We start from the raw sequence: 12,709 nt of genomic DNA on the forward strand, positions 1-12,709 counted from the left end.
GGAGGGGCAGTTTCTATTTTTACTGGCTAAAAGCTGCTCTTCTGTGGCGTCGCGCGGTGACAGGGCTACAGTGCGACTGGCTCTACGAACAGAAAGAAGCTGAAAGGCTCTACAAAAGGTCTCTCACCTCTGAGCGAGACAACAAGGCATCGTAAACGTTTGTTAAAGGTACAAGCCGTGCTTAAAGGGACAGCCGTGCGCTCGGGTGCAGTCCGTCCTCGCCCCCCGTCATGCTATCTTTGGTTTGAACTCTGCGGCCCGTCACAGTGCGCTGGTTGGGTGCGGCGGGCTCGCCTGCTCTGGCGGGTTTTGGTTAACAGTATCAATCTGTAAAATTGCACTTGGATGTTTTGGATGAAAGCCTCGCCGTGGCCTGTGGGTCCGTGCCGGAGTTGTGCTCAGGTGGAGGAGGAGGTGAGGGGGAGTGAGAGGGGAGTGGGGGTGGTGCGTTGCTATGGCATCATGATGGGCGTGTCTGAGAAGACAGACATAATGGAGTCCGTCTCCCCCACCCTGTGCCGTGGCTGTTGCTCTGCCCCTAGCAGTAACCCTGGCCCCAGGTGTCCCGGCCCCGCCCTCAGCTTGCCATTTTGCTGCTCTCTGATTGGCTCCAGAAACACCACATGCTTGTTGGTACTGACCTTGCGGCCCGGGCCCTCCGTGCTGGCCGGCGGGGTGGGGGTGAGGATGGAGGACTGGGCGCTGCCCGCCCCAGCCTCGTTTCCCAGACTTGGGGTGGCCGTGGCCGGGGGCGGGGCTTTCAGGCAGGGAGGGCAGCGGCAAGGCGTCAGGTACAGGTACATGAGCACCAGCACCAGGCTCACCACGCAGCCCAGGAGGGTGGTGAAGCCCGTGTTGAACGGCTCCTGGGGGTCGTTGGTATCCGCCAACACCGTGACGTTGACCTCCCACGTGTCGTTGCGGTGATGCTGCCGGTCCTCCGCCAGACACCAGTAGATCCCGGTGTCCTTCTCACGTGCCGCCACGATCTCCAGGCTGCCGTTGGAGAACATCTTTAAGGACCCGTTATTCCCCGGGGGCAGCACCGACTCCAAGCTTGGCGACACCCAGAGGAAAGTGACGGCGTGGCCGGAGAGAGTGGTGGCACAGTGCAACAGCAGCGCTTTCCCCGCCGTCACGGTAACACTGCTCTTCTGGGTCACGGCACTCAGGTTGCACTTCTCCAGGTAGCGTCCGTGCTGGAGGAAGCGCACAGTGCCTCTCGGGTTCCCGTAAACCAGACAGACGTGCTCCTGCCTGAAGAAAAGCAGCGACTCAAACTCCTGCTGCTCCCAGGACCGGAACAGGCTGTACATGGGGCACTCGCACCACAGCGAGTTGTTGTGCAGGTAGAGCCCCTTCTGCAGCGAATGGGGCAGGGCCAAAATGTCCTCCAGGGGCAGTTTGGACAGGCGGTTTGAGGACAGGTCCAGCAATGACAGGTGGGGGTGGCTGTGCTTCTGGATGGAAAAGAAGGGGAAGTCGGTGAGACGGTTGTGGCTGAGATAAGCCTTGCGCAAGTTTGTCAGTCCAGCCAGAGGTCTGCCCTCCACCCGCGAGATCCGGTTATTAAACAGCAGCAGCTCCTCCAACCCTGACAGCTCCTGGAAGTAATGCTCCTCCAGAACACAAAGATGATTGGATGACAGGTCCATGTTTCGGAGCAGAGCCCCGGACGAGTTTCTGAACGCTCCTGGCATGATCGCTGTAAGCTGGTTGTGGGCCAAACGTAACGTCTCCAGTTGAAGAAGTCCTTGGAAGGCACCGTCCTCCAGCTGCGTGATGTGGTTGTGGCTGAGGTCCAGGGTGACGGTGGAAACCGGCATTTCTCCGGGAACGTGTCTCAGAGCCAGGGCGGTGCAGCTGAAGATGTCTGAGGCGCAAATGCAGCCGCCCGCCCGATAGGAGCCCCGAGACGAGCTGACGGCAGCGTGGACGGGGCTCGGCCGGTGCAGCTGCAGACACACCAACAGCAGCACAGCAGCCCGCCACACCGTCGGAGAGTCCACACCCTGCAGGAATTCCATGTGACCACCAACGTGCGACATGATGCCACCAGCGTGTGTCCCTTACTTTGAAAGAGCCGCAGTTTGCTGTTCACATCCTTCGTGCGCCGCGATTCATCTCATTTTGGCGTAACATGGTCGACACGTAAACACAGAGCAGGCGGAGGAAGCTTGTTGTTGCTCATAGTGTACGAGTCTGTAGAGCGTGCGCGTCCTTCACTCTGAGAGGAGACGATGAGAGGCTCAGAGCGTGGCTGTGGAGCGCGCTCAGTGTGCCTCCAGGCTGTTTGTTTGGTCTAACTCAGTTAATGTTGTCCACCTGCCAACCGGGCAGACGCCAGGAGAGGAGAGAGTTGTGAGGTGGAGGTGTCCCAGCACAGACTCCCCTCTGTCAGTGATCCAGGTGTGCTGCGATGTCAGAACACCTGTCCCTGTCGTCCGATGTATCCCACAGAAAAGTCAGAAATCACTTCCTGTCTCCTCCTTTCATCCCATATCTGCTCCGTGGGCGTCCTTCTTCGGCTCTGCTCGCTCCGGGAATTTCCTTTCCGCACTCAGTCTCTGCTGCTGTGACGATGGCGAGCTCCGAGCGCCTCAGTTTGATCCCGGGATCAGACTCGCAGTGAGGTCGGCATCCCGTCTGCTCCACACTCGTCCACCACGCCGCTCTGCTGCTGCCCTGCACTGTCTCTGGCCGCACTGAGCGCGCTCCTCGCTGCTCCCTCACAGATGTTGCTGTGTGTGTGTGCAGGTGTGTGTGTCAGTCGCTGCTGCCTCCGTCTCTTGACTGCGCTCGGCTCAGATGTGAGCTTCGTCTGTCTCTTCTGGTGCTTTCCCAGCTCCACCTCTCCTCCTCCTCCTCCACTCTGGATTAACCCTCCCCTCTCTCTCTCTCTCTCCCCCTGCTCCTCCTCCTTCTCCTCCTCCTCTCTGTTTTTGCTGCTCTGCTGCTTTCCGTCTCTTTTTGTTTCAGGCTCACACTTTGTTTCCGTCTCCTCCCTCCTCCTTGCTCCTCTCTCGGAGGTGCCGTGTGTTTCCTCAGAGGAGCGTGAGGAGCAGTGAGATGAATGCTCCTGTGATTTTACTCACAGAGTCAACAAAAATGATATTTTGATCATGGTTTGTGTGACGATCAGGAGGAGGCGGGGCTCCAGCATTTCAATCTATGACACCATGAATACTTTGTGGCTCCTCCCTCCGTGAACTCCATCTCCTCCGGGTTGTTCTTAGCTGTGTGTGTGAGTGTGTGTGTGTGTGTGTGTGTGTGTGTGTGTGTGTGTTCCCCTGTCTTTTGGTTTTCAGTCACAGAGTGTGTTTTATGCTGATCTGCTGTCACAGAGGATTAACATCGCACACACACACATTCAGACACGCAGAAACACACGCTCGCGCGCACACACACACACATGCAGATGCACACAGACACACACATGCAGCATGCAGACACACACACACCGACACACACATGCAGCATGCACATACACTACAGACACACACACACACAGACGTGTCTGAGCCCGGCGTCTCCGGGTGGCGTGCGTCCTGCCTTTCTGCTGTCGTTGCCCCGCCCTGCAGGAGGACGCAAGCTGATCTCAGCCCAAGGTTAACATGAACTTGAGCCCTTGAAGAGCTGAAGCTGACCTCTGACCTCTGACCCTGATCCTGCCCTGCTGGACGTCCTGAAACGTCCGACTGAAGCAGCTCCACACAATAAAAACTTTATTAAGTCCAGCAGCAGGTGAACACGGCGTTCTCTACCACGCACTGCTGTCATCGGTTAGACTGTGACATGTGACTACTGATTTAGTGTTTATTCATCTATACTGAAGCTCCTGATGGAAGGATGGATGTATTAGAGGTGAAGTTGAGGCTGAAGTCAACTGTGTGAGATCATCGCTGACTCGGATGTTCTCCTGTCCAAGACCCTCCCAGACGTCCCGTTTCCACTGCGTTCCTGTTCATGTGCTCCTTGTATCATTAGTGCCATAGCTCTGAACACACTGCCCTTTCCTGGTTTATTATTAACGAGGGAACACGATGGACTCGAAACACAGCCGGCGACATTTCCAGCTGAGCACTGTGACTCAGTCGTGTGGATGACGGCGGCCTACAGGACCGTGGAGGGGGGACGTGTCGAGAGGCTGAAAAGATAAGGTCAGGGGAGGTTTTACAGGAAAATGTCACCATGCTTCCCTCAGAGATCATCCTGCAAGGGACTCTACCCAGTTTGCTCACCACTGAGCAACGAGCCAACATCTGCATCCAAACAAGAGGGGAAGTGACCGCTTCTTTGTTTTTCACATTAAAAGCTTCTTTTGGCACGCTGAGTCACAGCGGTTAGCGCTGCATGTTTGATTCTGCAGATTTTTGCCTCCTGTGAAAAATAAAGCCTCAAATCAGAAGAAGTATTTCACTCCCTGGTATAATTCTCAAACACATAGCCTAAAGCAGATAACTCGTAAGCTGGAGAGGAAATGGCGTGTCACAAATTTAGAAGATCATCATTTAGCCTGGAGAAATAGTTTGTTGCTTTATAAGAAAGCCAATCTCCAACCTTCCTTTCATATCAAACATCCTTGAAAGAGTAGTTGTCAAACAGCTAACAGATCATCTGCAGAGGAATGGCTTATTTGAAGAGTTTCAGTCAGGTTTCAGAGCTCATCACAGCACAGAAACAGCTTTAGTGAAGGTTACAAATGATCTTCTTATGGCCTCTGACAGTGGACTCATCTCTGTGCTTGTCCTGCTAGACCTCAGTGCAGCGTTCGATACTGTCGACCATAATATCCTATTAGAGCGATTAGAGCACGCTGTAGGTATTACAGGTACTGCACTGCAGTGGTTTGTATCATATCTATCTAATAGACTCCAATTTGTGCATGTAAATGGAGAGTCCTCTTCACACACTGAGGTTAATTATGGAGTTCCACAGGGTTCAGTGCTAGGACCAATTCTGTTTACATTATACATGCTTCCCTTAGGCAGCATCATTAGAAGACATAGCATACATTTACACTGCTATGCTGATGACACCCAGCTCTATCTGTCCATGAAGCCAGGTAACACACACCAATTAGTTAAACTGCAGGAATGTCTTAAAGACATAAAGACCTGGATGGCCGCTAACTTTCTGCTTCTTAATTCAGATCAAACTGAGGTTATTGTACTCGGCCCTGAAAATCTTAGAAATATGGTATCTAACCAGATTCTTACTCTGGATGGCATTACCTTGGCCTCCAGTAACACTGTGAGGAACCTTGGAGTCATTTTTGACCAGGACATGTCCTTCAATGCACATATTAAACAAATATGTAAGACTGCTTTCTTCCATTTGTGCAACATCTCTAAAGTTAGAAATATCCTGTCTCAGAGTGATGCTGAAAAACTAGTTCATGCATTTATTACTTCCAGGCTGGACTACTGTAATTCATTATTATCAGGAAGTCCTAAAAACTCCCTGAAAAGCCTTCAGTTAATCCAAAATGCTGCAGCAAGAGTCCTGACAGGGACTAGAAAGAGAGAGCAGATTTCTCCTGTATTGGCTTCCCTTCATTGGCTTCCTGTTAAATCCAGAATTCAAAATCCTGCTCCTCACTTACAAGGTCTTAAATAATCAGGCCCCATCTTATCTTAATGACCTTGTAGTACCATATCACCCTATTAGAGCACTTGGCTCTCACACTGCAGGCTTACTTGTTGTTCCTAGAGTATTTAAAAGTAGAATGGGAGGCAGGTGATTTGAATTCAGAGTTTTTCTGCTGAGAATCATTAACCCTGAGGGGCGGGGCCTACCGGCGGAGAGGAATGTTGGTCAGAAAAGAGTAATTTTGTGGACTGAGAAAGGACAGGTCATCGATGCTCTTTAAACACACTAAAACTCACTAACACACATGCCTGTGCACAGGTGTGCTAACTGTTATGTAATGTGTGTGTCTGTATAAGTGTGTGTGTGTGTGTGTTCACAGCTGCAGGTCTGACCTCAGCCGGTGCTCTCTCTCCTCTCAGGGTATCCCGAGCCGCCTCCGTCCTGCTGTCCGACCCCTGCTTCCAGCTCCACTCCATCCAGCACCTCCTGGGAGAAGGAAGCGAGTCCTCCAGCTCCTCGGCAGCCGTGGCCTCCAGCGTGCGTCCTGCGGTGGGCTCTCTGGGGTCGTCCGTGGCCGCCCCGCTCCCGTCGGCCGCTGGAAACTCGGGATCCTCGGAGCGCAAACACTTCTCCCTGCACGCATGTGAGTAGATGATCACAGGTGGCTTTAGTGGGCGTGGTTACCAAGGTGGGGAAAATGTGACCGGTGGTAGCACTGCTGCAGATTTGTGCTTAGAAGGAAGTGATGTCACACACTCCTCTGTCATCTCTATGAGACACACTCCAGCCTCCAACCCAGCTGTCAGGGTCAGGGTGCATTGTGGGTAGAGGACAGCTTCAGGCCTGGAGTCAGACCAAACAAGCGTGTGCGTGCAGTAAATCCCTGTGGACCAACACGGCTGCATGTGCATTTCACTAAAACGCCCTGAAGTACCTCGCCGCAGCTGTTGTTGTGATTGGACGCTGTATAAATAAACTACTACTGTGCTGCCACTTCCTGCTTTCAGTGCTCAGAAGACCTGGATTCATCCCGATCCTGATTCTGTGCTCCGTGTTTCATATGTGTGAAACAACTTGTTCCCCAAGTTTGGACACATGTTTAAGGCTCAAAATGTGGTTTTGCTGTCAGGATTACAGTCAGGGTGAGCAGCCAGGGAGAGGCTTATGTCAACTAGATGTCCCCACAAGATATGAATATCCGACGTGTGTGTGTGTGTGTGTGTGTGTCTGTGTGCGTATGTGTGAATGTGCACCTCCCACACGTGTGAATGTGAGCGTCTTGCTTTGAGACCGTGGTGGGAACAGGAAGCTGTCTGCCTGCTGCTGTAATATTCACAATAACAGGTGGAGTATTGGAGTGAATGTAAACACGCTGATGCCAGCAGCACTCCAGAGCGAGATCAGGCGGTGCTGGTGCCTCTGCTGTGGTCGGAGGTGGAGGCCTTCCTGAATCAGTGTGTGTTTGTCTTCACAGTGATGTGAGATCCTGAAAATAAAAAAAAATCCCCTGGTCCTGGTTTCTGGTTCACCATCTGAGTGTGGAGCAGGCTGCAGGCCTGTAGCTGTGGGCTCTCTGCTCGTCTGTGATTGGAGATCGGGCTGCAGGGGCAGCTTTTCTTGTGCTGGAGTCTCGTTACTCGGAGGGCGTTCGAGGACAGAAACACGATGTTTGGTTTGTGCTTTCAGACCGAATCAGCTGGATGCTGCACCGAGCGTGTGCTGTGGAAACGAGCCTGTAATGTTATTTGGACCTCAGAGTAATTGTGTTTGTGCTGCAGTGGCTTCTGTCATGATCACAGAGCTGTGAGTGCAGCTCAGAGGACAAACACTGCCTCTCGCTGCCACGCTTCATGTTTCAGCCAGCTTTGCTTTGGTTTGCTCGATGTGCAGCGCTCCGACTCACCGGCCTTCGGGCTGTTTGCTGTGATGTTGAATTACAGCTGATAACTGATAACACTTTTCCTCTCTGCTGTTAGTGAGGGACAGGGTGCTGCAGGGTAGAGACAGAAGGAGAGCAGCAGGAGTGAAGGGGAAGCTTTAAAGATGGCAGTGAGACCTGCTGTGGTGGTCTGCAGAGCTGCTCAGAGGGTGAAGTTTGAAGCTGACAGGCTGAGAGCTGGAGGCGCACTGGCGCTTGAACCTGCGACACGTACGTGAAGGCGGTGTTTCGCTGTTGTCACTGAATCGGCGTGTGGCCCTGTGGTAACATCACCCACCTCCTGACATGCAGTCGCAGAAAAAGCCTGTGGCCTTATAGTGGAGCTCACCACAGGGGATGGCCCAGTCGTTGTGACATCCTTATCCGTTGCCACGGCAATGCAGACAGTTTCCATGACCACGATGTGTGGCATCATGTAGAGGATATGTGCCTGGAAGGGAGGTGTCAAAATTAAATATCTGTCCCGAGATTATTGTAGCCAGAAAACATCAAAACAACACCGCGCCTTACCGAGCTCCCATAACCTGAAATATTCTGGAATAACCTGAAATATTCTGGAATAACCTGAAATATTCTGGAATAAGGTCAAATAAATGAAATAATCGGGATTAACCAGACATAAACATGACATAGCCTGAACTGTAAAATAAACTGATACCTGCTGGAGTTAAAATGAAGTCTTATAGAAACAGAATCTTTTTAACAGAGATGTAACATGAAACTAGTTTAAACGCGATCACTGGATGTCAGGACTCTTTACAGCTCCTCAGTGTGCCACAATGACACGCAGGGTCAGGTTAAAGGTTAAAGGTGCTAATACATCTCTCGGCTGATAAACACCCTGCACGGCTGTGGGTCACATCAGAATCAGAAGACTTTATTTATCCCCAAGGGCCAATTAACAAACAACAGAGCAGCATAACGTTGACGATAAGGACAATAAGAACAGGCAATAAGAGTGAGATAATAAATACACAGAATATACAGTATATACAGTTTTAAAATTACAGTTTTAAAATTAAAGTGACTAAAAGTGAATAAAGTGTCGGTAGTATAAGAAGAGAGTAGTTTATGTTTCTGGTGTGGGAAATGTTCTTATCTGCTGGAGTTAAAAAGCAGAGTGGCTTTGGGGTCAAAGGTGGCTCTCCTCCTCTCAGTCCTGCAGGAAATGCAGCGTCGCCCAGAGGGGAGCCATTGAAATGCGGGGTGAAGAATGTGAGAGGGGTCGTTGATGATTTTGGCTGAACCTGTGCCAGAGTTCTGACAGGCAGGCCAATGATTTTAGAGCACACTGATGCAGTGTGCTGCAGTCTGTTCCTGTATGAAGGCTGAGGGAGTGGAACCAGCAGGTGATGGAGAAGGTCATGATGCTTTCCAGGAAGGCATAGTAAAAAGTGATCATGATGGGTGTGCTGACTCCAAAGGAGTTGAGTTTCCTAAGGAGGTATAGCCGTTGGTGGCACCTCCTGAGAATCTCCTCTGTGTTGCAGAGAATTTCAGGAGGTTGTCAAAGATGGTTCCCAGGTATTTGTGCTCCTCAACTACCTCCACTGGCTTCCCGTGGATGGTGGTGGTGACTGAAGCAGCCAGATCCCTCTGCCTACTGGAGAAGGTCACCACCATCTCTTTGGTTTTGCTCACGTTCAGTTCAAGTTTGGAGCTGTCACACCACTCTACAAACTCCTGCAGAGCGGGCCCGTGGTGTTGTGAGGGGCCTGACGGCAGTGACAGGAGAACTGTGTCGTCAGCATATTTCACCAGGTGACAGTTGGGCTGTGTGGATCTGCAGTCATCGGTGTAGAGGATGAAGAGCAGGGGGGAGAGCACACAGCCCTGGGGGAAGCCCGTGGAGGTGGAACGGAGACCGGAAAGAGACTTGTTGACCCGAACTTTCTGAGTCCTGTTGGTCAAAAAGTCCAATATCCACAGGATCAGCTGATCATCAGGTGAAATCGGGAGGAAAGTTTAGTGACCAGGATGCGAGGCTGCAGAGTGTTGAACGCTGATGAGAAATCAGCAAACAGAAGTCTGGCAGAGGAGTCAGGGAGCTCCAGATGTTTGTGGATGGAGTCCAAGATGAAGATTTTTGCATCATCAACACCTCTGCGTGCATGGTAAGCAAACTGGAGTGGGTCCATCAGGGGGTCAGTTGCTCTTACGATGTGCTGTTTTATGATCTTCTCCATGGCCTTCATCACCAGGGAGGTGAGGGCCACAGGACGAAGATCATTCAGAGACTTTGTGTTGTTTCTTTTGGGGATGACTGTGGAGTGTTTGCACAGCTGGGGGACGGTGTGACTGTCGATTGAGTGTTGAAATAGAGTCTGAACACACTTCCTAGTTGCCCTGCACAGTGCCTCAGAGCTCGACTGCTGTTGTTGTCAGGGCCGGGTGAGCTCCTCTCCCTGGTCCTCCTGAGGGCTCTCACCACGTCCTCAGTCCTGAAGGTGAGTGCAGAGCTGCCAGGTTTGAGTGAGGATCTGGACTCCTCAAGCTGGGTGATGTTGTCCGTCTCAAACCTGGTGTAGAAAGCGTTGAGGTCGTCAGGGAGGGAGGAGGGGTTGCTGCCCTCCACCTGGATGGTTCTGGGGGTGGTGACTGCAGTATTCACAGAGGCCATGGTTTTGAGGCCCTGCCAGGCTGAGTGGAGGTCCCCTGTGGTGAATTTTTTTTCAACTGTGTGTTTATACTCCTGTGTTTTTATACATGTCCGTGAGCATCAGCTCAGAGTGGGCGTGGACGTGCCGGTTCACCCTGTGGCAGACAATGAGCAGTTCATCACACACCTGCTGAACACCTGAACAAGCAGAACATCGAATGTCTCCGCTCCCTGAAACAGAAGTACCTTCTGTAAGCTCCTATCGTGTGACACAGGCACGGAGCGAACACGCAGAGCAAACAGACGACGATGAAATGAATGAGAGGGTAAACAGGAGGTGATAAAGACGGAGCATCGATGCAGCAGAGGGAGGAGGTGTGTGGACAGCTGTGATGTGCTCGTCTGTAAATCTGCTCTTATTAAAGGACTGTCTGGTTATGTAAGAAGAGTCATGTTCACCCTGCCAGGTGCCCCGAGCTCCAGATTTGCTCCCGGCAGGGGGCGCTGTTCTGGTCCGACTGTGGAGGTCTGTGACAACATGAGCCTCTGGATGCTCTGACCTCTGACCTCAGTGAAATTTGCCCTGATTTATCTATGAGTCAGTCGCTTCTTTGAGGTCCAGCTGAATCAAAACAGGAAGTTCATTTCAGTCCTCTCAGAGTCACAGAGAGCAGGAAGCAGGGCGGGGCTACCAGTGATTTACTGGTCATAGTTGAAAAGCACCATGAAACGTTGATGAAGGTGATGATGACGATGAGCTGGGTCATGTGCAGCCTCGGCCGGCTGACCTTCATCTGTGTGAGCAGGTTAACGATGAGCGCCTGTGCATGATGATCTGTGGTAACGTGATTAAGAGCGCACACCATGCTGTTCCCAGTACACACCAGTACTGTGTGTGTGTGCGTTTTAAAAATGACCTCAGAGCGCCTGCACACACACAGGATTATTCATGACACCGGGGAAACCCAAGCAGTCAGCTCATTGATCAGCGATCAGCATTATTGATGGCAGGGCTCGGTCTGAGCAGCGTGGGCGATCCGAAGCTCCTGCAGACGTCGTAGTGAAGCAGAGCTCGGAGCTTCCTCGGTGCTGGCTGGATCATGCAGATGTTTCAGCACCGCTGCATCTCACGCTGATGCTGTGATTCATGAGGTGGAGGTGCTCTGGGCTCTGCAGCCGATTCTCTCTGAAACGCTCGTCGTCTTCAGGCTGAGGTTATTTTGGCATCTGTCACCCTTCCTTCATCCCTCGCTCCTCTGCTGCCCATCTGTGGCGTCTCGTCCATCCTGCGTCTTTCATTTCCTGTCTGTCCCGTGGCTTCTCCTCTCCGTCTCCATCCTGTTTTCTTCGTTGCTCTTTTCAGAGTCGCCTATTTCAGCTTTTCCTCCGCCCTGATGCGTCGGTCCCGTCTGCAGGCCCAAACCAGCCTCTGCTTTACCAGATATTTGCTGTAGCAGCTCAGCAGGTGTACCTAATAAAGTGGTGTGTGAGCTGGGTGTGTTTTGTCAAGTCGTCATACAGATCTGCGTACCTGTGTCACAAAGTGGCAGAGATATTTGTTAGACCAGCAGCAACCATAACCACAGACCAGGAAAGACAAACATGCTCATGTTGGAATAAACATCGTTTACTGCTCGTTTGTCGCCTGTATGATGAACTGACGTGGTGGAGTTACTCTACATAAATATTCAGGTTCAATGTAATTTGATTACAGAAGCGATCAAGACACGGTGATAGTGGGAGGAGCCAGGACACTCGGTTTTCCTCTTTCAAAGATGATCAGAGAAATATCCTCTCACATCCAGATGTCATCAGCTCCGTGATCCATGTTACACCTGTCCTCACCTGTCCTCACCTGTGCTCACCTGTCCTCACCTGTGCTCACCTGTGCTCACCTGTCCTCACCTGTGCTCACCTGTGCTCACCTGTCCTCACCTGTGCTCACCTGTGCTCACCCGTCCTCACCTGTCCTCACCTGTGCTCACCCGTCCTCACCCTTCGTCATCTGTCCTCACCTGTCCTCACCCGTCGTCATCTGTGCTCACCTGTCCTCACCTGTCCTCACCTGTCCTCACCTGTCCTCACCTGTGCTCACCTGTCCTCACCTGTCCTCACCTGTCCTCACCTGTGCTCACCCGTCCTCACCTGTCCTCACCTGTGCTCACCCGTCCTCACCCTTCGTCATCTGTCCTCACCTGTCCTCACCCGTCGTCATCTGTCCTCACCTGTCCTCACCTGTGCTCACCCTTCGTCATCTGTCCTCACCTGTGCTCACCTGTCCTCCTCCCGTTTCCTGTGATCGATCATAACTTTGTGTTTCAAATCCCCCCCCCCACACACACACACCTTCCCTGAAAGCATGTATGTGCTCACATGTGTGTGTTACATGTTTGTTTCATGTGTGTTAATGTGAGTTGTGGTTCATGCTGTGTGGGTGGGGCTGACTACTCTCTGTTTTGTGGGTTTGTGCGGGTGGAGGCTGTTAATCTTCGGGCTCTGGATGTTTTATGGATGAGAGCGAAGCGCAGCCTCAGTGATGTGCGTCTCATTAACATCAGACTGTTTACGCCGTGCTGCAG

At 51.9% G+C, this 12,709-nt stretch overlaps 3 protein-coding genes across 5 annotated transcripts in view; 1 reads left to right on the forward strand and 2 right to left on the reverse strand.

Annotated features, from left to right (window-relative positions):
* The window catches only part of amigo3 (adhesion molecule with Ig-like domain 3), a 14,713-nt gene extending 11,513 nt beyond the window's left edge, over window positions 1–3,200 (reverse strand). The window contains exon 1 of the mRNA XM_063473295.1: window positions 642–3,200. Within this exon, the coding sequence (XP_063329365.1) occupies window positions 642–2,048 (1,407 nt within the window). The 5' untranslated portion in view covers window positions 2,049–3,200. The remainder of the gene's footprint in view (window positions 1–641) is intronic.
* LOC134627322 (E3 ubiquitin-protein ligase RNF123) overlaps window positions 1–12,709 on the forward strand; it is a 98,260-nt gene that overhangs the window by 55,934 nt on the left and 29,617 nt on the right. For all 3 annotated transcript variants that reach the window (XM_063473291.1, XM_063473290.1, XM_063473292.1), the window contains one exon: window positions 6,012–6,235. In XM_063473291.1, coding sequence (XP_063329361.1) covers window positions 6,012–6,235 — 224 coding nt within the window. The remainder of the gene's footprint in view (window positions 1–6,011; window positions 6,236–12,709) is intronic.
* Window positions 1–12,709, reverse strand: part of nicn1 (nicolin 1) — a 581,340-nt gene that overhangs the window by 355 nt on the left and 568,276 nt on the right. The gene's annotated exons all lie outside the window — the stretch shown is intronic.

The sequence above is a fragment of the Pelmatolapia mariae genome, linkage group LG5 (assembly GCF_036321145.2).
Source record: "Pelmatolapia mariae isolate MD_Pm_ZW linkage group LG5, Pm_UMD_F_2, whole genome shotgun sequence".
Taxonomy (NCBI): Eukaryota; Metazoa; Chordata; class Actinopteri; order Cichliformes; family Cichlidae; genus Pelmatolapia; species Pelmatolapia mariae.